General features: G+C 41.7%; 1 protein-coding gene across 2 annotated transcripts in view; it reads right to left on the bottom strand.

The window, feature by feature from the left end:
- Window positions 1-24,618, bottom strand: part of LOC146964866 (E3 ubiquitin-protein ligase SH3RF3-like) — a 99,804-nt gene that overhangs the window by 16,676 nt on the left and 58,510 nt on the right. For both annotated transcript variants that reach the window (XM_085766330.1, XM_085766329.1), the window contains exons 2-6: window positions 17,121-17,396; window positions 13,920-14,015; window positions 6,134-6,442; window positions 4,927-5,042; window positions 1,146-1,316 (exon numbers count right to left, since the gene is read on the bottom strand). In XM_085766330.1, the coding sequence (XP_085622456.1) occupies window positions 1,146-1,316; window positions 4,927-5,042; window positions 6,134-6,442; window positions 13,920-14,015; window positions 17,121-17,396 (968 nt within the window). The remainder of the gene's footprint in view (window positions 1-1,145; window positions 1,317-4,926; window positions 5,043-6,133; window positions 6,443-13,919; window positions 14,016-17,120; window positions 17,397-24,618) is intronic.

The raw sequence follows: 24,618 nt of genomic DNA, 5'->3' as shown, positions 1-24,618 counted from the left end.
AACAGCCCCTGCAAATATTTTCATGCATACAAAAATAACAAGGGTAATTAAATTGCCAAATATGATTTCACCACACTCATTTTTCAATTTTATTTGCTTTCATTATTATTAGTATTAGGATGCCAAAAGTAACAATAATGTGACGATGATCTACACCATGTGCAAGCCGAGCATTAGAAAAGCAGAGGCTTTATGAGCTGCTCTTTTGTACTTTACATGTTATTTAATGGAAGTTTATATTTAAATCATATTCACAGTCTCATAAAAAGAATAGTTACTTTTTCACTCTGAATAAGTCAATGAAGAAATTAAAAAAATGTTTGTAATGTTTGAGCTGCCAACTCCAATATTAAAACACATAAAAATATCAAATTGATTTAAGCTAGGGTTTAAACATTTTTATATTCCAGTGCATTAAAACATGTTTTTCTCCTGTGTTCAATCACACCAGTTTACAGTCTTCGGACTTCCCAGAATAGGTTTCTGGTGAATTTTCTAGTGTGACAAAACGATTTTCGTAGTTTTTTGGTGGTCAGACAATCCTGACAAAGTGTGGCACAATATGGAGGCTCAAGCGGGAAGAATTCATTATCACCACAAGGAATACAGTGCCCACTGATTGCACCTCAGCTGACTATAGTTTGAAAATTTGTTTTTTGGGCATGCCTTTGTGACAGGAGGAAGTCTGAGCACACAGAGACACATGTGCAATTACATGGCAGAACAAGTACCTAAATTGCACTGCTCTGCCTGAGCTGGATTCGCTTTGGTTGGAACCAGGAAATTACCATGAAAAATTACCATGACTCTGTTAGTGTGATCATTGCCTTTGTGTGAGGACAAAATTAGGTTTTTTTTTGTTTGATTCTATTGTACTGCTGAGTTCACATGAGCAAACCATATAAAAAAAAAGAGTGATAAATGGATCAAAGGTTTGAACAGGACATGTGGCTGTAGGGATTAAACCTGCCCTGAGCTCATACTGCAGTCTCTTGGGCAAAAGAAGAGGCACTTCAAGCTTCAGCACCGCACCAACTGCTCGCCCTAATGCAGTTGTGACTTGCTTTTATCTGGATGTGGGGATGAGATTGGGAGGAACACCCTCCACTATCCTCATCCTCATCCCCAAGCCCCAACTCACTAACCTGGACACCGGAGTGACGTAGTTTCCCGGGAAGACACCGGAGGCGGCAGTTCTCAGTGATGTGCCTTTGAACCACCCGTCTTGACACTTCTCTGTCACCCGATACATCTCCCCCTTCCTAAGCTCAAGCTCGTCAGCCTTCTGGGGCTTGTACGCGTATAGAGCCAGATATCTGGGGAATAAAAGCAGCAGACAAAAATGTCAAAAAGTGAGTCAAATGAAAATAAAAACACTCAATTCTGCAGGAAATTATGAGGAAATAAATAGTTTATTATATCTTCATAAGATGAAAGCATGGTCTGATAATGAAAAAATATGCAATACATGAACATTAGCAAGATAAGGCTGCTATAGCACCATGCTATTTCTAATTTTGTAATTTCGCATCAGATTTTTACTTGTTTTACATTGCAGCACAGATGATCAAATAACCAGCAAACTGTTGATTCTCAACCAGCTCCTTCATTAGACCACCAGACAACATATTGATCTACAAAAGGATCTTTGTCAGATCAGAGTGGAGCAGCACTCCCACCATATACCATACATTATCCCAGGGTGTTTTTCTTGCCTGTTTTACACCAGTTCCTCTTAGGAAAGCAGGGTGGAGAGGAGAAGTGAGAGATGGCTTCTCCACTCAGTGAATCTACTGAGCTTATTTCTGTAAATTGTCATTAAGGGAAATAAACCAACAACATCAATGATATAACTTTATGCACTTGAACAGCAGTGAGTTCTGCTGGTCACGATGGCAGTTACAATTCTCTTAGGCAAAACACTGAGCTCTTGACATTTTTATTGGCCTTTATTTTACCAGACAAGTTGTCTGAGTACATTCTCTTTCATTTAATGACCTGTTATGAATGAGCTACAATGAAGCCTTTGGGCATGCATTCAGTATTAGTCTCCTTAAAAAGTTCTGTCCAGTGAATAATCTTTTTCATATCTGAATGGATCAATTTCCAAAGAGAAACATCAAACCTCAGAAGCATCAGTGCTCTAATGTTGCAGTGTAAACCGGAACAATTGTGATTTCCTGTTCCAAGTGGACTGGTAAGCTGTGAATGGAAGCCTAATCAATATGTCCTTGTTAACCGCCCTACAAACTGGTACTCTAATAAATCAAGTATTTATTTTACTATTATTTATTTGTTTACTTAATAGCTATGCTTGTGTATTCAGTGTTGCGTATTGCATCTGCGTTAACATATAAATGAGTTTCAGGTCCTGTCGCTGGGAGACATTTGTAGTTATGTTGAGCCAGACACCAACACAAGACGATAAGACCACAGAGTAAACAAGCCCTATGTGTGCTGCCTCCCCGGTTGCCATGGTAACAGATGTGGGGACCGTCTCCCGTCTCCCCATGGCAACAGGAATAGTTGCCAGGTCAAGATGGAAACGTCCGACCTCATCAGTAGGACAAACCCGACCTGGACATTGTGTGTGTGTGTGTGTGTGTTGATTGTATGGGTTAGTGTGTATATATGTGTGTGTGTTCATCTGTGTGTGTTTATACCTACAGAGCTACTTTAAAGCAGAACTATGCAGGATTTGGGCTGTAATTATTGTGGCTCAGAGTCACTGTGATGGTTGAGTGACCTGTTATGAAGTGAATGGGGTCTAGGCCAATGCGCTCACCCCCCCCACTGGCTGAAAACCGCACTTGCAAGATCAGTCGTCCGTCTCGGTGTTACAAATCTCGTCAATGGATAGAAGTATCGCGAGAAACTGCTTTACGGCAGTACGAGATAAGAACGCATATGACGTCATGCATGTCACGAATCGTGATTGGTTTGAGTTCGGAAAGTCGGAGGAAACCATGGAAACATGAAATGTTTACTGATGAAGTTCAGCTTGTGGCTAACAGGGAGCTAATGCTAACACAGATACACACACCATGGGTCTTTTATAAGATAATGTAATACATCATGACACACACACACACACACCTTCGCGTTTTGGAACCTTTATTCCTGTGTGTGTATGTCTGTGTCTTTGTGCCTGTGTGTGGCTGTATTAGCGTTAGCGCCGTGTTAGCATTAGCTCCGTGTTAGCATAGCGTTAGCTCGGTGTTAGCATTAGCGCCGTGTTAGCGTTAGCTCGGTGTTAGCAGGGCTTAGCAAACAGCAGTAAACACAAGCACGTGTAGGGGGGGTGGAGGAGGTGGCGGCGGCGAGTTTTTTTTTTTTTTTTTACGACAGTGACATGTGCCTACCAGAACTGTGGGGGAGCTCCGGAGAGGGAAAAAAAGAGAAACCAACGAAGGAGCGAGCTATTTCCGGCCGAGCTGCATAGTTCTGCTTTAATAAAACCACAGATTTTATTAAATCTGATACAGGCGTACGTATTTGACTCACATGTTGCAGGTGAGACAACTACAGCAAACAGCATACTTTTGCATGGCATCCCTTATCCAACCCCAGAAACTTAATTCCAGCCTTGGAAGTCAGAAGAACTGAGGGAATATCTTTCAACAAAAATCCCCGCTTCACTCCTCTGCCTTCACTTTTCAGGTAGCAGAGAAATACAAGGTCAGAAGAACACACTCACTTTGAAGATACCAACATCTCTCTGGCACTTACCTAGTAGATTAATTACAAGGTAAATTATAGAACAGTCTTACTCAGCGCTGGCACATCACCAGCCATCTGGATATGACTAGTGAGGTTGCATTTCCACAAGAATTTAATTGTGCTTGTGTGTCAGGTAGATTAATCCGTTCAAGAAATTATTGGCCAGTGTGAAGTTGGTGAGATCAGTAGCAGAGTGTCCAACTGCTGCCTGTATGTGCCTACTGAGGCTTATTACCCCAGTAATGTCTATCTGTAGCAAATTAAGTTATGTTTCTGGCACATTTGGACAAATACATTTCAAAAAGGCTTGCTGCTTGAGTTCCAAGTGAAACACAAAATACTTTAAAATGCACTGGCGCTCAGGTGGCTCACCCAGTGGAGCTCAGCCAATGTGGGCTTGGCCCTAGCTGCAGCAGCCCGGGTTCGCCTTGCAGCCCTTTGCTGCAGGTCATCCCTCTCTCTGTCTCCCCGATTTCCTTTCTCTAATACTGTCCTGTCACAACAAATGCCTAAAAAAGCCCCCAAATATATATTAAAAAATGCTGAGGATGTAATTGAAACATCTGAGATTTAGGTTTTTTGCCCTCTCGCTTCTTATTCTCCATCATATGCTCCATCATATTTTTATGGTCACTTTTGTGACCGATGGGATTGTATGTAATACAATTCTGTAGATTGCACTTGGATAATCTTGTGTAACTATGTCGAGATGAATATAGATGTGTGACCTCTGTTGTTGACCTCTGATATCAGTACCAATGATACATTCCACTGCTTGTTGTGTTTGGAATAGTTAGTAAAAATGTCAAGGTAAAAAATAACATCACCTTTGATATTTGTTTGACTAAATGAAACAGTAAAATCACCTGAAGGGTGCACATAGCATGCTTTTAAATGCGCCATTGAAAGCCTTCTTATGAAACACTGATGTAAGCATCACACAAATGTGTGTAACTGTATTTTTCCTGTCTGAGGGTGATTTCATTCCTGACCAGTGGAGGAGTAAATGTGGTTGCAGAGGTGGTGGAACATGGCCAATATCTCTGGGCAAAAAAGAGGAAATATTTTTAACGCAACCATGAGGTGCGCTCTGGATTCATGCTCACATCTCAGGCACATAGTCACACTGGTCATAAAACAGGAGGAGGGACTAAAAACCCCGGTCCCAGGTGCGGATGAGCTGACAGCAGCCTGAGGTGTACTCACATGTTGAGTGGCAGTTGCACCTTGGCATGGGCCAGCAGCTCAGAGGTTATGGACGCCACTTTGGGGGGCACCAGTACCCCTGCCAACGAGGGAGAGGGACCTGGGGGAGATGCATCCTAAAGACAGGAAACAGGAACAGGAAGAATAAATGCAGCATAGAAACTGAGAAGTTTCCATTTGAAATAAATTATGTTTTGCAATATATGCCCGCAAACCTTTCCAGCTTTTCAGTATGCATCCTGGGTATTATTCAGAGATGGAGAAAACACAGTGAACCCAGGTGTGAATTCAACCAGAGGCAATACATGTAAAAGCAATGTGTCTCCAGGTGAAAGCTATTAAACAGAAGAATGACTTTCTTCACATGGTGCTGTCAGAGCAGGAGACTGGGAAATAAGTTCATAACATCTAGAGGAAAAGAGTGACCAAAGCCAAACCTGGATCACAAAAGGCTTGTTCGTGTTCACTGTGCTTCTTAAGAGTGTGTAGTGTATTTTCTACCTCCTAATTTGTAAGTAATTTACCCTGAGAGTTACTTTTGTGTTTAGTATATAATCCACTTTAAATTCTTTACTCTTATCTTTAGTATTGTCTTTTATCTCCAGGTGTGTCCTTTACCTGCCTGAAGGTAAATGACTGGTATAATATGAAACAAGGCTTTGTTTAGACTAAACACTGATGTTTACGTTAGGTCACCTTTGCTGGACACCCGTATTTGGTCTGCTTCGTCCATGTTTAAGTTAGCCTAAGGATAATTGCCTGGTCAGGATGGTAAATACCAGAGGGTAATCTGGACAGGTTAGGTATTGTTTTAGTTTGTGACCATCCTGATCACCTACATTCTTCTGTTTAGAGAGGTGGAGTTTTAGAGTATATAAGGTCTGGACTTTTGGCCAAGACCGAGAGATCTCATTTTGGCCAGAGATGCTCCAGGATTCGGCATTCTTTGTACACTGTTCTTCTTGTTGTTAATAAACTTCTTTTTTGAATACAAGCGAAGACGTGTCAGCGGTAATCCCTTCTTTTCATCAACACATCAATATACCACAAGTGCAGCTAATGAATCAGTAACACACCCGCAGTGCAAAGAAATGTAGTATTTATGCGCTACAGTTAAAGACAATTAAGAAATATTAGTACACCAGTTGGACGTAATCAAAACACATGATCATTGGGTTAAATATTGCAATGTTGTGTGTTTGTGTACCTGGATGCGTGCAGCAGCCCTGGGGTCAGATGAACTGATGAGCACTGGGTGGGAGATCTCCATGCTGTGTCTGTTGTTGAGCTGGGCAGCCCTCTGGCTGACGGACAGCGCCGAAAACGAATGGCGCTTCTTGGCGTTTTTCTTTCCTTCACCCCTCCGGTGGCCAGAGCCGTTCCCATTTGACGGGGAGGCACTGGGGGAGGGGCCGGGAGCGCAGGGGCCCAATGGGGCTGGTTCAGAGCTCGGACCTGGGACGTTAGTTGGTGGAGGCTTGTCTATCTCCATTAACTGCTTGGCTGTTTCGTTTAACTGAGAGGAGGAGAGAGGAGAGGAGAGGAGAGGAGAGGAGAGGAGAGGAGAGGAGAGGAGAGGAGAGGAGAGGAGAGGAGTGTTAGATTTCAGTCCTGGTTCACATACAAGATCATAACAAGTGTGTTTGTGTGGCCTTTCCTCTCCTGCTCTCGTTGGCAGCTTTTATAACAATCATCACAACAGCTGGTGTAGTGAGACTCCCTCTGTGTAACACACACTCTCACTGTCTTTGTCAAACACACACAGATAGCTGAATAACCCACCAAAAGGTGAGCACTTCCTTTGCTTGTCAGGGTTTTTCTCTCTCTTCACTTTGGCTTCATTTCAGTTCATTCCTCAGTAAAAATCTGATTAAATCCAACTTTCAGCTCTGAGGTAAACTTTTTCTCATACATCTGGACAGAACAACATTGAATGAATGCACTGGTTTACCCAAGAGACTTGAAGGATGTCAGTAATTTGCTCACTTAAAAGTAATTATTTAATTTTATGTCATTTTTAATCATTAACAGTGTAATTTCTCATCCTTAACTTATAATGACAAATGACACGCACACATTTTTCTGGGTCTTATCGATTCTATGCTGCTTTCAGAACCGGTGCAGCAAACAAAGGACCCCATTTTAACAACGCAAGCCATCGACAGGCGCTAAGTAGTGGGTCTCGCATGGAACGTGTGGGCGCCTCCAAGTGCACCTGCTATTTCAGTTCATGTAGGTGGAGCAGCACAAAGTGCATGAGTGTTGGCTGGGATGGAATATGAATCAGAGGCTATACGGTGATTAATATATTCATTTCTACTGGTCACATTACTGCCATAATCCCTCTGAAAATATCAGAGCCAATCACAGCGATGCATGACGACGACAGCTCCACAAACAAATGTCCAATGTGGCTTCTTCAGGAAGTGATACTGTTGTCTGGATGGCGCAGAGCCGTTACACAGTTACATTGTGCAGAGACGGTATCAGCTTTAGCCTTTGCACCAAATTACAATTCGATAATAAAACACAAAATGCTTCTTTTATGATAGTTGTAAAATGAAACAATGACCCAGATGAGCTGCTGTTGTCTGACATCTCCCTTTCAAACACCAGAATACAGCTTCATAGCCAACCAGTCTGCTGTGTTCAGCATTGTCAGAGGTAACTTTGTAGCAGCCTGCTGTCATTTGCCCACGATTTACCAAAGGTAAACAGAGCGGACAGCCATGTGCGTAATAGGCGCAGTGCTCAGGCCACACTTGTCAAATCGGTAGCTACAGATTTATCAACACGTGTCAGATGGCTGCAGGGATTTACTCAACTGGAGGAGAAGCTTTTCAGATACACTATATAGCAGCTGCGGACAACAGATAATCATTCACTTATCTACATTTATAGGTAAATACAGACCGACTTACTGATGCCCCTGTATTATACGATAAACACTGATATTTTTATGCCCACTTAAGCGGCTCTAACAGCTGTGAAATGGACGGTTAAAATGGTGCATTTACATTTCCTGCATGTTTGCCTTGTGTATTTAGTTTGCTCCTGTTGGTACAATCACACAGGTTGCAGCAGATTGACGTTGCACAGACGCCGCTCTGAGTCTTGTGTTCTCAGCGCAAAGTTGAAGACAAATTTTCCACCAAAATGCCAACACCTCGCCTTGCTCTGCCTGATCCTTATGAACCTCCCAACTGTTCGCACCTCTCCTCCTACCTGTATACCGCACACTCTGTGCTTGGTACCAAAATACCCGTGTGCTTCAGCACTTTGTTGTGCTACTCCGAAAAACACAACCCTGAATTTAAGTGTTGAACCTTTGCACTCTCGTGTTAGTGGATTGTAATGTTTAATATTTAAGTTATTGTGAGCTCAGTGTGCAGGTGGACTTCTCGAGTTTAGGGATAAAGCAACAAGATGAGGATTTGTGAAATAAACTGCAGAGCCTACAGCAATAATTGGTGGGTGATTTGAAGTTCTGCCATCACACAGGAGCACAAGAGAAATAAGCTCCTAAGCTTTATTGTGTTTTATGCTCAACGGGGCTGCAGTCTTCTGTTTACTTTTAGTATTACTAAATATTCCTTCCAGCACAGAGTACACAATGACCTGTGTGTAATGGTCTGGTTTCAACAGATATTTTTCTCGTGAGGGGGATTAAACTCAATGACATTTTGAGTCTGGCTTGTTTAGATCTATTCACTAACACAACTAAATATGAATCAATTTCATATTGAAATACATTTGTAAGAACTCCTTGACGGTCTTTAATGATTTATTTGTTGAGAGCACAACTATGGTAGATGCCAAATACAAACAGAAAACAGTTTTGAATAGAAAACTAAGGCTAAGTGGTGAAGTCATGTATAAATATATACACTCCAGAGGGAAAGATTTTACAGGAATATTAAGTTTAAAGCCAACCTCATTTAAAAGTCTATGTATCATTCTTTGTATTTCTCTCTACATCTCTATATTTGTCTCCACAACTTGGGGAACCTTTGAAGGTCATGGGCTTATTGTGGTCTAGAGACCTTGTGGGTCGCACACACACACACACACACATGCATGCACACGGAGGACAATATAAAACAGAGACCCACAAGCTAATACACTGACAGACAACACCAGCTTCAGCCCTCCGACAAATTTACATCGTAATCATGTCTGCTTAGCGTAACCTCAAACTCCTGAACACTCCCCAGAGACAAAGTCATGTGTTCCTCTCTCTCTACATGTGTGTGTGTGTGTGTGTGTGTGTGTGTGTGTGTGTGTGTGTGTGTGCGCGCGTTAGTGGGGGAAAGAGGCAGTGTACAGGTCTGACCCATCTCAGCTCAGTGATGGTGATGTTGCATTTCCATATTAATAGATATGCTAATCAAAGCCAAATCATATGCTAATGAGCTTGATGGATTGATGCAGCAGATATAACTCAGTTTGCTCTCAAGAGGCAGAGTAGAGGACATACACACACACACACACACAGGGAACGTGACACACTCAAAAACTGAAGTAACTTTTACCCACGCATCCAAGTGTGTACCTCCACATACACAAATACATTAAGTAGTTGCCATTCTTACACAAATGTGGCCACATGCTTCTGTTTCACTTTCTCTTTAACTACTAATACTACAGTGCTCGCTCATGCTGCAGTGAGGGAGATAAGGTGGTGAGTGAGAGAGAGAGATGATGTCGATAGAGACAATTCTTCTTTTGCAGCTTTTGGCCGAATGAAATCTCCAAGGTCATCTATTATGTGTTGAGATAACTGTACTCTGTGTACTCTGCGTCTTTTGGAGGGTGAGTGCTCTCCAGGTAATACTGAGGCTCGAGCTGATGAGCTGATATCTGCACTGCGAAAAGGGTCAGCCAGCAAGATACATGCATGCCCATGCACACACACAGATAGAAGCAGCTGCAGGTGTGCCTACTCCCTCCTGCTGCAGAGACTTTGGAATAATAGATAAAGTGAGCAATAAAGAAAAAAAGGCTGTAATGTGTGATTCAAAGCAATCCATAACAAAACAGACCCATACAAGACTGTTTCAAACTCAACGCCTATTCACAAGAATCAATCTCACTCAACTTAAACTCACTTACACTGACCTCACATCCTCCTGAATCCACAATGGATCATACAACAGAGATCCTAAACTTATACATACAACACAATCCAACCCACCCAGCACGCCCACCTAAAGTCAAGTTTGGTCCATGCGTATTCCAAAACAACATAAATCCACCCCTGTTGTTTAGGAACTAAATTTAGTTTCTGTAAAATGTGTGTAAAAATGAAGTTCTTGTTGTTTAGTGTCATTGATAGATTATCCAAGCAGAGGCCAGTAACATTTGCATAAAACATCAATTGTCGCTGTGTTTGCTTTCTTCACTGGCACTGAAAATGACAATACTGCATCAATCAAAGCTCAGTTTTGACAAGGCAAGAGATAAGAAGAGACACAACAAAGAGAATAGGTGACTGGAGAGCAGGCCCAGCCCACTGTGACCAGGACTGGATTAGCATTACACTCCTGTGCTGTTCAGCACATACAGTAAATAAGAGAGGTACAAAAAATACTGACCTGTACAATGTAGGCTTTATTGTCACAGATTTGTCTTTGTAAGTGTTTGTAACATAACAACACAAACTTGGCATAATTACGGTGCCATAACACTCACGGGAGATGTATATTATTCATGTCCAAAATGATGCAAACTCAAACACAAAGATGAAATAGAGAAGGTGTTGTTTTCTATTTTCACAGTGTAGTCTGGATCATTCATTGCATCATTTACATGTTCTGTAAACGGTTAAACAATGTGTGACGGCTAACAACTATTTTCCATTATTTTGTAGAACCACATTTTTGTCCAAGACCAGAGCACAGGTGGACTGAGTTTGGGTACTGGACGTTCAAAACTCTGTCAAAACATCCATCTATGCCATTCATGTGGATGATCCCAACAAATAAGTCCAAGGCTGAATTTACTGCCAAGTCTGGCCAAAATGTTTCATTAGTGACTGCGGCTACAGTGGTGGACAAAGCATTTGTTTTGCTCTGAGATACTGGTGGTTTACTGTCTGTAACAGCTAGTGGCAGTGACAATAGCTTCAAGAATTGAACCTAATGCATGAGAGATCATTAATGCTGCTGCCTACTGACATGGGTTTGAAGCTATTTTTATCCCATTTTTCCATATGTCTGAAAATGCACATGTAGATCAAGGCCTCCTGACACAAGCTAGTTCACTTTTTGAAATCCTGCCTACGGCCATGACTTCACCTACAGTTTTCCAGGTTCATTATACAATGAGCACAAGAAAGCCATATTACTCTCCCCAGTACACCGAGAAATTCATTATTAAAAACAAATCAAATATGACCTCAGTGGAATCATGTTTTATTTCCATCATTAAGGTAAATTAGTTTCAACGAGCACAACCCAGACTGTTGCAACATAAAAGTAGCATAATAAAACATTAAAGAAACAGGCAGACAGAGCATCACAACTGAGAACTCAGTGTTCTGCTCTCACACTGATTGACATGTCTTAATACGTGTAGTCATAACTTTGTTGAAGTCACAATGTCACCAACTGTTTTGGTTTAAACAGCTGAACAGAACTTGCAGTAACACCTTTATGAGCTTGTATGAAATGCTCAGTAACATGGGAAGATAATGACAGATCTAAAGCTGATTCACTCTGTTATGTAGCTGTTTTTGAAGCTGAACACAACAGCCATTACAATATTAGCTAGCTAACCTAATAACATACTAATATTAAATCCTTCAACATCACTAGCAAGTTGTGTTCACATCACAAGAACGTTTGTCGATATTGTCGGTCTCAGTGTTGGCGCCCACAGACAGAACATAAAAAGTATCCTCTTTATATGTAGTGACTGCCAATCACTTCACACATGCACCATATAATTTGGACTTTTTTGATGATGGCCTCTCTATCATCTGCAAACCTCTCATCTCTAATCTCTGTTTTCAGACAGACAAATACAGTATTAACACAAGCTGTCCACGTTCACGTCCCAGCCGCAAGAGGCCGCAGGAGCTACTTCATATCACACACACACGCACACGCACACGCACACACACACACAAGTCCAGCTGGGCCCCCCTCATTAGCTTCACAGAAACACATTCATGTGCGCTAACACAAACACACATAAAAACAGACACTCATGCACCCGCACCACAGACACCATAGGCATAGACACAGACACACACACACACACAAACACACACCTGTACCCCCTGCTGTGTCAGAGTAATGGTGAGGCCTAAATTATTGATGCATCTCTATTTAATAGGAACCCCTGTGTCTGTCTGTGCTGTGTTTGTGCTGACTTTTCTCATCGTGCGGCTCAATCATCATTACCTGAGAGAGCAGTTTGGTCAACCAGCTCATTTTGGGGACATTATTGGATAACTAAGACTCCAGCCATATGTAGGCTGCAGACACACACAGAGAGGAAAAGTGTGAAGGGAGGGCAGCGTGATTAGACTGTGACCAAACAGGCTGTGTAGATGTGGGCATAGCCTGTGTTTGATGTATAAATGAGTATTTTGTTATTGAATGCATCTTCTCTTAATAGCAGATGAAAAGCAATATAGTGTTTAAAAACCAGCAGGAAGGGTGAGTCATCCCATTAGTCTCTATGTCTCTCATCTCTCAGTGAATTTCTAAAAGCTGTGGTCCATAAACACACAGTTTGTACACTGGATCTGACCTTACGATCATCTTATTGTCTTGATAAACACACACAAACAGTCGCACAGTGGCACTTCACAGTGTGAGTGAACCTTCTGTCAGTTTTGAAGGTTTCATCATTTGTTTTTGACATCAGGGCCACAAGGGAATTGGTGTGACAGAAGAGAGAGAAGAGAAGCTTTAACAAGGGCAAGAAAGAAAGTATTTACACATCATCCTTCCAGTTTCCACCAATGGCTTTTTTTTTTTTTACCACAGCTTAAAAGCCTTAAATATGATCCAGAGCAAATTGTGCATGATATTTTTTTCAGTTGCACAAGGATTAAAGTAAACTGTATCCGATTCTTGACAGGCAAGGCACTATGAAAGAAGGTAAAATGTTTGGGGAGTTGTTTTTTTTTAATCCTTTTACTGAGAGGAAATCCCTTAAAGAAACCTCAGAACAAACAGCATTGCTGCTGCAGTTTACATTTCTGGGGCAATTAAATGTTTATTCCAACAGATACGAGGTCAAATATACAGACGACATCACATGAAAACGTAATGCGGAGTCTCTGTGGAGTCTGTCTTAACATAAAACCCTTCATGTTTGACACCGAATAACGAACACGCAGTAAACCTGTGGTTTGAATGAAATTCCAGTTATCTAACAAGGCATGTACTCTCCATTCATACCAAAGTCGTGGTGTTTAAACTCCTCTTAACCCAGAGCAGTAAGACATTTTAAAAGCAGGTCAGACAGTGCAGAGAAACCCATTTAGACCAGCTTGAAACGCAGTCAGTGTGTCATCCGAAAGGTCTACAGAGCAAAAGCAATGGAAGCAGACGTGACTAGAAATAGAAAGAAAGGAATGGAGAGGAAACCAGTTAATAAGATCACTAAAATCACTAAAACTGACTTATAGCAGGAACAGTGCCTCTGGAAACACTGTGTACATCTAAAATTGACTCAAAATAACATTTACATCAAATAAGTTCAAAACCAGGAAGACTTTAATGATTATTTGTATTTTGTTTTTAGGACATTACTCATGTGAATGGCAAGGAAACCAAACATTTCCCTGGTTTCTAATCACAGTGGACAGGATGTTTTTTGCCCTAGATATAGTGAAGGTTTTCTGCCTCCTCTCCCCAAAGTCGATGCACGGTAAAAGAAAAGACTGATACAGGTGCTGTCCTGCAACATCACATTAACAGCTCCTTCTGCAATAACTTGATATGTGAGTGTATGTGCGTGTGCGTGTGTGTGTTTACCTCCACATAGAGAATAGGGAAGATACCAATCTTGTCTCCCAGCATGCCCTCTGCCCAGTTCTCATCCACTCGCCTGATTACTGTCAGTACCTCATCCTGGAGAGAGAGGAAATGATTGAGACTACAGACCAATAGTTTTATTTGGTCTACCTTTAAAAACAAAGTAACAAGTAAACAAATAAATAAATAGATATATAGTATATGTATGCCTTATGCCTCAACCCTTTTCGATCAAAACCTGGTCAGAACAAAAAGCATCTCAGACTCATTGAAAATGCATGTTCAGAGTCCAACAGACTTCTGGATCTCCTCTACTGGTCCAATTAAACCTACACAACATGTTGCTGCGGGTGAAACCTTCTTCATTTTGATGTGCTGTGTGTCAGACAGCCACACTGATGTTGTTGAATGTCCTAGCCCATTAACTCCAGGCTCTTTCCGAGGCATGCAAACAATTTTGGAGTCACAGGATGTTACTGATTTCAGTTCATTTCAGTTGGTTTCATTTCAAATGTTCATCTATTACCAGAGCTCAGTCGTGACAGATATCGCCGCTCATCCTGAATACAGACCCACTCTGTGCTGTTGCATTCATGCATTGGATTTTCAAGAAGCACAGCCATTTCTTGCGATTTCTGCGCCCTTGTCCTGCACAGGTTCGATGCAGCAGTGTGAAATATGAGCTTGAACTGGTTTGATGAATATGGATGTGTTAAATTGAAACGACACCTTACAAAACTGTATAGGCTACATTAAGGTGAATACAGATGAATCTGAAGTTGCAAACAACTACTCACGACTACACGCACTTTAATTTAGTAACCAGTGGAAACCTACTAGCAATCAACTGTCATGCTTTATAACATCACTTTAAAAAAAAAGAAAGAAAAAGTACTACAAATGTCAGTCATGTCTCCTGGATACAACATCACTCCTGTGTCACCTTGCAAGGCAGGCATGTCTGTATCTTTACGTATGGCTTATAGAAGTTTGATGTAATATTTTCTGCTATTTTGTATCCATCACACAAGGGAAAATATTATGTTCCTTGTTCACACCCACAGACTTCATCATGAAAGTATATTTCCCTCTGCTGCTCAGCTCCCCATATGAATATGAGGGTCTTGGTTAGGCCATTAGGGATGGCAGCGATAATGCTAGTAAATGAGTGTGTATTAGTCATACTGAGTAATTACCTCTCACACTGAGAAAACAATATCGCGCGCACTTGTTCTGCATGACAACACGCACACAACTCACCACGGGGTTCATGTGTCTCTGTGTGTGAGTATAATCTTCAGTCATTAACCTGTTGATTAATTTCACCCCAAAACACAGGATAATGTGAACTATGGACATCTCATCATTATCGCTTCATCTGGATGTAGCGGGGAGTGTGTTTGCGACTTTGCTTTTATATCGCAGCGATCAGTCTGAGAACATCTAGAGTGAAGCGTACAGTACAATCAGTGTAATTCAGTCATCTTTCTCTCTACCCGTCCACAGGCTCATTGCAGAGACAGAGGGGATGTGTCGAGCGTTAAACTGTAGCACAAATGAGCCTGTGTACCAGCAGGAAGAAAATGATAAGGTTTGAGGAACAGGGCGATACTTGGAATACAAATGACTGTTTACACCCGACCCAACCTGGATACACACTTGAGAAGGACTGAATGTCTCCTCTCATCTCGTCTTGGTCTCTCCATCTCCATCCTTTTCAAAGTATAATTTCTGTGATACCACTGACTAATTGCACTTCAAACGTCAACCACTCACACATCCACCTCATAAATAACAGAGGCAGAGGTCTGAACGGGTCCTGAATTTTTGTCTCAGTCTGATACAATCTGGAGAGCACCTATTGATATCCGACTTGTGTAAACAAATTTTCACAGACAAAAAAAAAGAGGGGACATGAAATCAGTCAGACCCGAGGATAATTGGACCTACTCCTAAAGGCAGCCAACCTTTACAGATCCAATCAGAGACAGGCACCAACACTGGCAGCGATATGATGCTCTACTAATTAACAAGCAGCCTTGTTATGTCAGACAGAGTATAAATACATGTCCTATTCCTGGCAATCTCCAGTTCTCACTTTCCATCTCCTGTCAAAAATCCTGCCATGATGATGATGATACACTGCATGATCAGATCTGAAGCAGAGTTTGCCTCGGATTCCCTCCAGCGTTAGACATCTGGGGTTGACACACAGAAGTGAGACTGCCAAAGTCGGATGCCGGGGTTACAGTTGGTTTCTCAGAACCCACGTAGAACCATGTTGTTTAAATACAAGTCAAACCAAATCCTCATGTAGACTCGTTGCTCTTGGGAAATTTCAGCAGGCAGCAGCTGTTGCTATATATTATCTCCTGCCTTGAAAAAAGCTCATATCAGACACACTGACTCACAGAGATGATGACTAACATCAGCCACTGAAATCAGTCTCATTTCAACGACACACAAAATAAAGAGCAGTGTAAATCAGGCAGAATTAACCAAAACAGCACACTAGCAAAAGAACATCCTCAAAACATCCCTCGACATAAACTTACACTGGAAACAACTGAAACTGCATCATAGTTACAAAACTACGCAACTGTCAAGATATGCCTGTCTGACTTTTCAGAGTTTCTCCAATAACCGACCCCTTAGACACATATTACCACATTATGTCAAACAAGATGAAATCCTCAGTGAACGGCAGTAGTATTTTTGGAGCAGTAACACCAGATTTCAGTTGCTCTGGCTGTGAACTCTTACTACCTTGGATTTGAAGCCCGGTCACATTATTTAAGAAGAAAAAAAAGAGTTAAAGGTGAAAGCTGGAGCACATTTACGAAGGCACCATGCAGAGCTCAGCAGCTGCCATGTCCTTTTGAAATGGCTCTGGTTCATATTCTCAGGATCAAGCTGAAGAGAAGCATCAGTAGTAATAAATTATTTGTGTCCTACACAGACCCATCCTGGTTTAACACCACAGATAAGTGTTTGCTGCTACTTTGGTTTTTATGCTGCTGTAACTTCTTAGTACATGCATTCCTCAATTCTCCCCACCGATTCATCCATGCAGCCTGTCCACATTTCTACATTACCACATTTACTCTATGTCTGATGTAAAAATAGTGTCCACTGGAGGGTGTGTGCACAAAGTCTGTGTGCGTGTGTGTATGTGTGTGTGTGTATGTGTGTGTGTGTTACCTTGCTGAAGGCCAGACAGTCTTTATCCTGGTCTTTGTCTTTGACCTCAAAGTCATACAGCGCTTTGCCCTGGGGTGGAGTCTGACTCAGGGGACGCAACAACTGGATGTAACTGGCAGGCAAGAAACCATGGCAACCGTTGAGCTCGCCATGGTACCAGTTGTCATCCACCTTGCGTCGTAGGATGATGATGTCACCCTTGGAAAACTGGAGATCGCCTGGTTCTTTTCCCTCGTAGGAGTACAGGGCCTTCCCACAAGGCAGAGCTGGAATATTCTGAAACACATAAACACATACAAACACTTATTATACAACAAGCAAACCTTTTCTTTTACTACGTGCATTTGAACAGACATCAAACCAAAGCAATAAAAACACCTTTATGTTACTTGTGCTTGAGAGAGAAAACACACTTTTTCTTTAGCTTCTGGCCTGAAGTGACTGAGAGCTTTAAGTCTGAATAGGTCTGGTCGATGTGGAGACACTGAAAAGGTTCCTGACATCACTTATGATCCAGCTTTACCTGCCGTGTTTGAAATATAATGATGTTTATAGATTTTCAAACCTCTAATAAAACCCTCTGAGAATCATAACCACACTTAAAACCATTCCCTGTGATTAGTGGTCATAACATAAGCCTTAAAAGGATAGGGAGCAGTGGATTAGAGAACCTACATGCTGCTGTTTGGAGACATGTAAATTTCAGCTTGTTTCCTGTGTGCATAGCTGATAATCTACCTGTTATTTCAAACTACATTCTCAGTGACAACAGCTCTTCTGCCCTGCATAGTGATTAACATAAAAGGTTAGGTGACAGGTGTTTTTTTTTTTACATACAAATCTTGGCATTAAGTGTATTTTGAAACCTCTACAGAGAAGTGAAAAGCATTGCTGTCAAGCATTAGTGCCACTGTGTCGAAATGATGCCAGATAACTACACCTCATAAACCTCGGGGTTGACAATTTCCTGAGTTTACTGTGTGAACTGCTGTTTCATTATATTCTTCAGGGGCTGGAAAATGTGGCTTTGTGCCATCGCTGGAAAAACTTAGTTTCAAGTCTGTTATGTGACAGTAAAAACAGACTGGATCTGTTTTTTGTACTGGTACTGGTACTCGTCAGCTTCCATTGTTCTCAACTCTCATTTTTATATTCGTGATGCCCCTGCTTAGAAAGATGGTTCAAATGAAGCAGTGACTCCTGCAGTGATCAGTAAATTAATCGGGGAAAAATACCTGCCCAGGGGGGCAAACTGGTTTTGTAGCAACTAACAACAGTGGAAAATCCAATACATTGCTCTGGAGGCAAATTTGTAGAGCATAGTTGGATATGTGCTCCAAGTTTCATTTCATTCCCCTCAGCAGTATGTGAGATATGACTGGTTATTAAAATGTTTGCCAGGTAATTGCTGCTCCCACCTTGGGCAAAACACAGTAATTTTGAAAATGCCAGAGTGCCGTGATGCATGACTCCCCAGAGTTTCATCAAAATCAGCTCTGCAGTGTCTCACTTATCACATGTCAAGGGCAGACACACACTGACCCATTTACCCCACCCAAACTGATTTCTTGCACCATGTCAAACTTGTGCAGAGAAGATCTGAGTGATGCACTGACTGATGCCTAAATTCCTTAAATGACCAGTTTAGTGCCAGTCTTCACTTTACATGAATGAACAGTGATTGTCCAATTATAGCTCAACAATCCTAATTACACAGCAGGCTTGTCAGGATGTGTACTACAGTACTACAGGAAAGATCAATTAAATCTGTGTAATGCAACACTTAGTTCCCCCCCATTCATTTTCTATAGGATATGACTCAGTTGCTGGCATGGCAACCTCCTCACTAGCTTTTGAGTGTGATAACAAGTGAGTAGTGCCATGTTGTCTTCCAATGGGTCTGCTGTAAGGATGCCCTCGTGAAAGATGACCTCATGACCGGCTGATTTTCATTAGAAATGCAAGATCATTTATGCTTCTAGTCACCTATCACCTTAAAAGCAATCAATGGTTAATACTCTGGTGTCTGCCTGAGAGGTGTTGTGTTGTGTTGTAGTGATCACGGCATTCCTGATCTTCTGCGTTATACTGTATCTCCACATTAAAACATTGGGGGTGCTCTGGTGGGTTAGTGGTTAGAGACCACGTCCCATGGGCTCTGGCCCTTGTACAGGAGATCACGTACTGACTGGGATGGAATTGCGTTCCTATCATATCGTCCTATCTATAAAGACAACAAATGCCCGAAAAAAAAGGAAAAAAAAAGTCAGTTTCAAACTTTTAAAAGAATCAGACAGCATATCCATCCATCCATCCATCCATCCATCCATCCATCCATCCATCATCCATCCATCCATCCATCATCCATCCATCCATCCATCCATCATCCATCCATCCATCCATCCATCCATCCATCCATCCATCCATCCATCCATCTTCGACCGGTTATCCGAGGTGGGTTGCAGGGGAAGCAGATCCACCAATGAGCCCCAGACTTCCCTTTCCCTGGCAACATTGACCAGCTCTGATTGGTGGATCCTGAGTTTGTTAGTTTGCTACAGTTGAGGAAATTCTGTGAACTACTGCTGGGAATTCAGCTACAGACAGCACTGAAGGTGCGAAGCCTGCTTTTGTCAACCTCTGTGTGAAATCAAGGTGAAACCATTTCAGAATTTAGACTTTAACTTTGTCAGGCAATACAACAGTAACTAGGGTGAGAGGGGCATCAAGGATGACTCAGTTCAACACACTGGATCAAATTCATCACATTAGATTGAATCCGTCTGACAAATGTCTCTTTTTTTTCTAGCAAATATAGTTTTTTAACCTGTAGATGGCATAAAGCTACACTTCTACTGAACCACGGAGACATAGGTATTTGTCACCACACTATACTAACATCCTGTGTTCAGCACACGCTTCAAATACTGAGCATGTTCTTCAGGGAGACAGGCAATGAGGAATTTATCTTAAAAAGATCAAGGTAAACCAACCGTTGATGTACAAAAGTAAAAGAAAAAATCCTTTTCTTCTCAGACACATTGTTTATAATACACACACACACACGCACACACAAACTTTTTACACACTCACATAAAGACTGATTCTCCCTTGACTCTACAATGAAGAGAACAGCCTGAAGCTTCACTGCCTGACTGTACTGAGATCAGTGGTGATGCAATAAGAGGAAATACACACATATATACAAATGTGCACAAACAACAACAACAACAAAAAGCACAGCACTGCTATGACTTTGATGTTTCATTACAACAATACTGCATGAGGACTCGCTAGTTGGGCAAACCACATCCATATTGGAACTCTGCCAAACTCATTGTGACATCAACTACACACCTGCTAAATAGGTTGCATGCTGCGATGCTATCGTGGTGACAACATCTATCAACAGACAGACAGATAAACACCTGCCAAAGTACTCCAAAAACTGCCTCTGTGGTAGTTACTGCCAGGAACACATTTTGTCATCATGGCACGCACACACACCTGCACACACACAGGGTTAGCGTTACACAGTCACGCAAATTATGTTAAATTACTTTCATATACCGACATTTTGTGACCGGGGTAATTGCTGCCAGGACTGTACGCTTTCTGTGAGTGGAGAAAGTGCTACATTTTTGTACACACTGTGACGGCCCTGTTGATCTGTCCGCTTCTCTTCTCAGTTCCCTTCCAGGAGAACCTGGAAGCAGTGGGCCGTTCCAAGCAGACCACACCGTAGGGTGGTTTCACCTGATAAAAGGCTGTCTCAGTCAGTCTGCTCTCTCTCTCTGGTGGCTGAGCAGCTGACTGCTGTCATGGCCAACAACACATGATTTTCCTTTTCGGTTATTTAGATAAATAAACAGTTAAACATCCTCAGAGCTCTACAGTATGTGTCCTCTCTCCTTTGTTCCAACCTGTGAGCCAGGGTTGTAAAAAAACAAAAACCAAACTACACAAAGTTGTTCTCCTGGAAGGGAACTGAGGAGAGAAGCAGACAGATCAACAGGGCCGTCACAACACACATGAATCACATTTGTTGTGTCTCACCTGTGGTTTTGGGCAACAACAACACTTTGGACACATTAGTAAGAGGCTGTAGTTTCAGTTAAATGTCACTAAAGTAAAGACCGTGATCTTTGCCTTAACCTTAACCACATAACCATGTTGAGCAGCAAATATAACTCTCTGTGTTGCATGACTGAGTTTTCTCTGAACGGGGCTGAGCTCCACTGGAGCAGCTGGGAGTGGAAGCCCCACCAAAAAGAAAAGGTGACCTCCTGGAGGCTGCTGGAGGGCCCAATCAGGGAGCTGCTGCAGTTTGGAGGGAGGTCACTGTGCTCTGTCTGCCAAGGGCATCATCTAAAACGGGGGACAGGCTGCTGTCTAACTCTACTCTGAGCCTGGGGCAGGCGGGTTCAGTGTGCATGTGGGTGGCCTACATTTTAAAACTGGAAAGATCCCACCTGAATCTTAATGTTGTTTGTTGCTATTTTCAAATGTGACTTATTGTTGTACAGACACAGGCAGGACAGAACATTGCTACTTTGGTGAAATATTGGCTCTTCAGAAATAAAATAAGGCAAAATTAGACCTTGAATTTCAGGGAAAAAGAGACATTTGCAAGGCTTGAAAGATGACGAATACACAAATTGATAGTGCACATACTTTTTCCTCTTTCCTGTCTCATTTGAACTTTTCTTTCATCCTCACTCCTTTCTCCTCTGCCACTTGTTCTACCTACTGAGCTATTTGAGTGACTGTGGCAGTATTAGCACTCTGCTCAGTGTCTTTATAGCACTGTAAAAGCCGCCCTTCACCACATGTACTTTATATTCAATAAATGTAATGCCAAGTTTGCTTGTTGGCATCATGTTTGAAAAGGGCCCTGAATCACTTTTAAATTCTCTCTAATAATTTGCCAGGTCGTGGTAACATTTCCGTAACTCTTCCTTTATGGCTCGGGTGAGAACATGCAGCTTAGCACCAATGTAAACAGAGGCCGCACACACAAGGGTTTACTGGTCTAGACAATAAGCACATACTATATACTACACACTAAACATAACTGTATATATGTGCATGTTGTGCCATCTTCATAGGCCAGAAGTTCAATAACTGAAACATGCAATTATCATTTATAGGCACAAAGATATAAAATTCTCTGGAGAATAAACCAATTCCAGTTGCAATTCTGTAGAGGAGATATATTTTAAAGCTGTTTTATCCTTGAATATATTTTTTTTATATATTGCAGACCAGGGTAGAAAAAATCTTCATGGAAATCCGCCATAGAAAATTACATTCTACATACACAACATCATCAAAGCTTGCAGCTTTAATTGAACTTTTTACAGCATGACAAACCGGGGAAAATGCTTTACCTACAGATTCAACAGCGAGCAAGTGTATTAGGAATTAAATGAAAGCTGAAACCTATCTGCGATGTCTTGTTAAATGTTAACTGCGGTTTCTCGAGAGCCGTCTGTCAGGCTGTGTCAAACAGGCAACATAATTCTGTCATGAATGAATGATAAAACTGTGGAGACAAGTCGGGGGCACTGAGGCAATCATCAGCCGTTTTCCATGAAGTTTTAAATCCATCATTGAGATAAAATGAAAACACTCTTCTTTGAAAGTGCCATTACTTTTAAACTTGCCAGTGTTTTCCTGTTTTCCAGAGCTGCCACCACACAGAGAGAGAGGAAACTAATCTCTTCAGAGCACAGCAGTCATTTCATGTGTGAAAAGAGAGGAGTTGTGTGTGAATGACAAAAAAACGGACTGTTTCATCGCGTGAGTGTGAAAAGGTTTTTTTCAGTGGTGTACCTGTCAGTGGCACAATATTATCATCAGCCACAATACACACACACACACACACACACACACACACACGCACGCACCCTTATTCAGAAAACACTGTCACCCCTGTGGTGCAGTAATTAGTGTTTGTAGATCCCCGTAATGGACAGAAGGTGTGTGTGTGTGTGTGTAAGACAAAGTGTATGTCTCTTGCCCTTAGGGACGTACACACACAAACACATGGAGTCCCTCCATCAGCCACCACTGAGACTCCCATCTGTTCAGGTCTCTTAGTGTAGCCATAAGGTACAGGGAGGAGCCTTGTCCAACATGGGACTGCATGATGCTCCATTCAGCTTGGCCTCTATGACACACACACACACAAACAAACAAACACACAAACACACATACACACATAAGAAGGACACAAGGACACGAGGGTCGACCAAACACAGTCCACAATTTCTGATGTGCACCTTTATAAGCAAGATTTTAGTGAGCAATTTGGAATTGGACATGTTAATACTAACTGGTAATGAGTTTAAATGGGAAACCATTCAAAAGCTTTGCCAAAAAATATGATTAAAATTATGAATTAACTGATCAAATACATAAAATCCATCTTGACAGTGTTTGATTTGCTTGGTTTCTGAATTCATTTAAAACAAGATGTTCGATGTCTGACCCTGTTTATTAGTCTAATGTGTTTCCTGCTTGGTATACAGTATATGTGTTTGCCACCACACTAAATAGATTCATTCATAACAAACCGTGCGCACTCTCATGACACAATCATCAATTACTAAGAAAGTCCATTATAATCAGCCAAAAGTAAATATTAGAAGTAATGACAGTATCTTGAGGTGTAATTAATACTGCAGCATCTGTCACATCGTTCTTCCAGGACACGTCAGACATCCGCACTCTTAGATTAACACAATGGCTTACACACACGTGCACACACAAAGCGCTTGTAAAACCCCACTCTGGTTTTGGACATGTAAGAATATCACACATTTTTCAGGCACATATGCATGCACACACACACACACACACACACACACACACACACACACACACACACACACACACACACACACACACAGGATTACAGTCTGCATGTGGCACACTCACCCTCACACTCACACTGAGCTTATTAAATCAATAATTAACAGCCACTCTCAGCTCTATGTACGTGAGAGGCAATGAGAAGCAGTTTCATCTGGTGGGACAATACGCTTCAACACCCACCACTCTTATCATTGTCAATCTATAGTGACAGGTCTCACCATATGTATTCATCTATTATAGACTGAGAGGATTCAGAAGCAGTAGGCTGTGTGTGTATACTGGCCTTTAAAGTGATGCCACGGGGAATGGTGCAGCACTGTGAGGAGCTACTGATGGCAATATTCATATTTTCTATAGAGGAAGCTTTCTTTTGTTTGCTGTGTTTTTTTACCATTTTTATGGTGGAAAAAGCCTTCGACACACAACTTCAGACTTTGTTCAAAATTTAAGCTCTTTTTGTGGCAGTTAGGATGATGCACAGAGAGCACGCTGACAGCTGCATCAGGGAAAGTGAAAAATGAAATTCAATGTAATTTAACTGTTCGGTTGAAGACATTTAAGTCTGAAAAGCCTAATCTGTTAAACAAAATAAGAAGTTTTTAAAAAAAGAAGAAGAAGT

Source organism: Trachurus japonicus, chromosome 21 (assembly GCF_045865225.1).
Source record: "Trachurus japonicus isolate A0001 chromosome 21, Traja_1.0".
NCBI lineage: Eukaryota > Metazoa > Chordata > Actinopteri > Carangiformes > Carangidae > Trachurus > Trachurus japonicus.
Note: the sequence above shows the minus strand (reverse complement) of the source record. Positions and strands in the feature narration are given on the sequence as shown.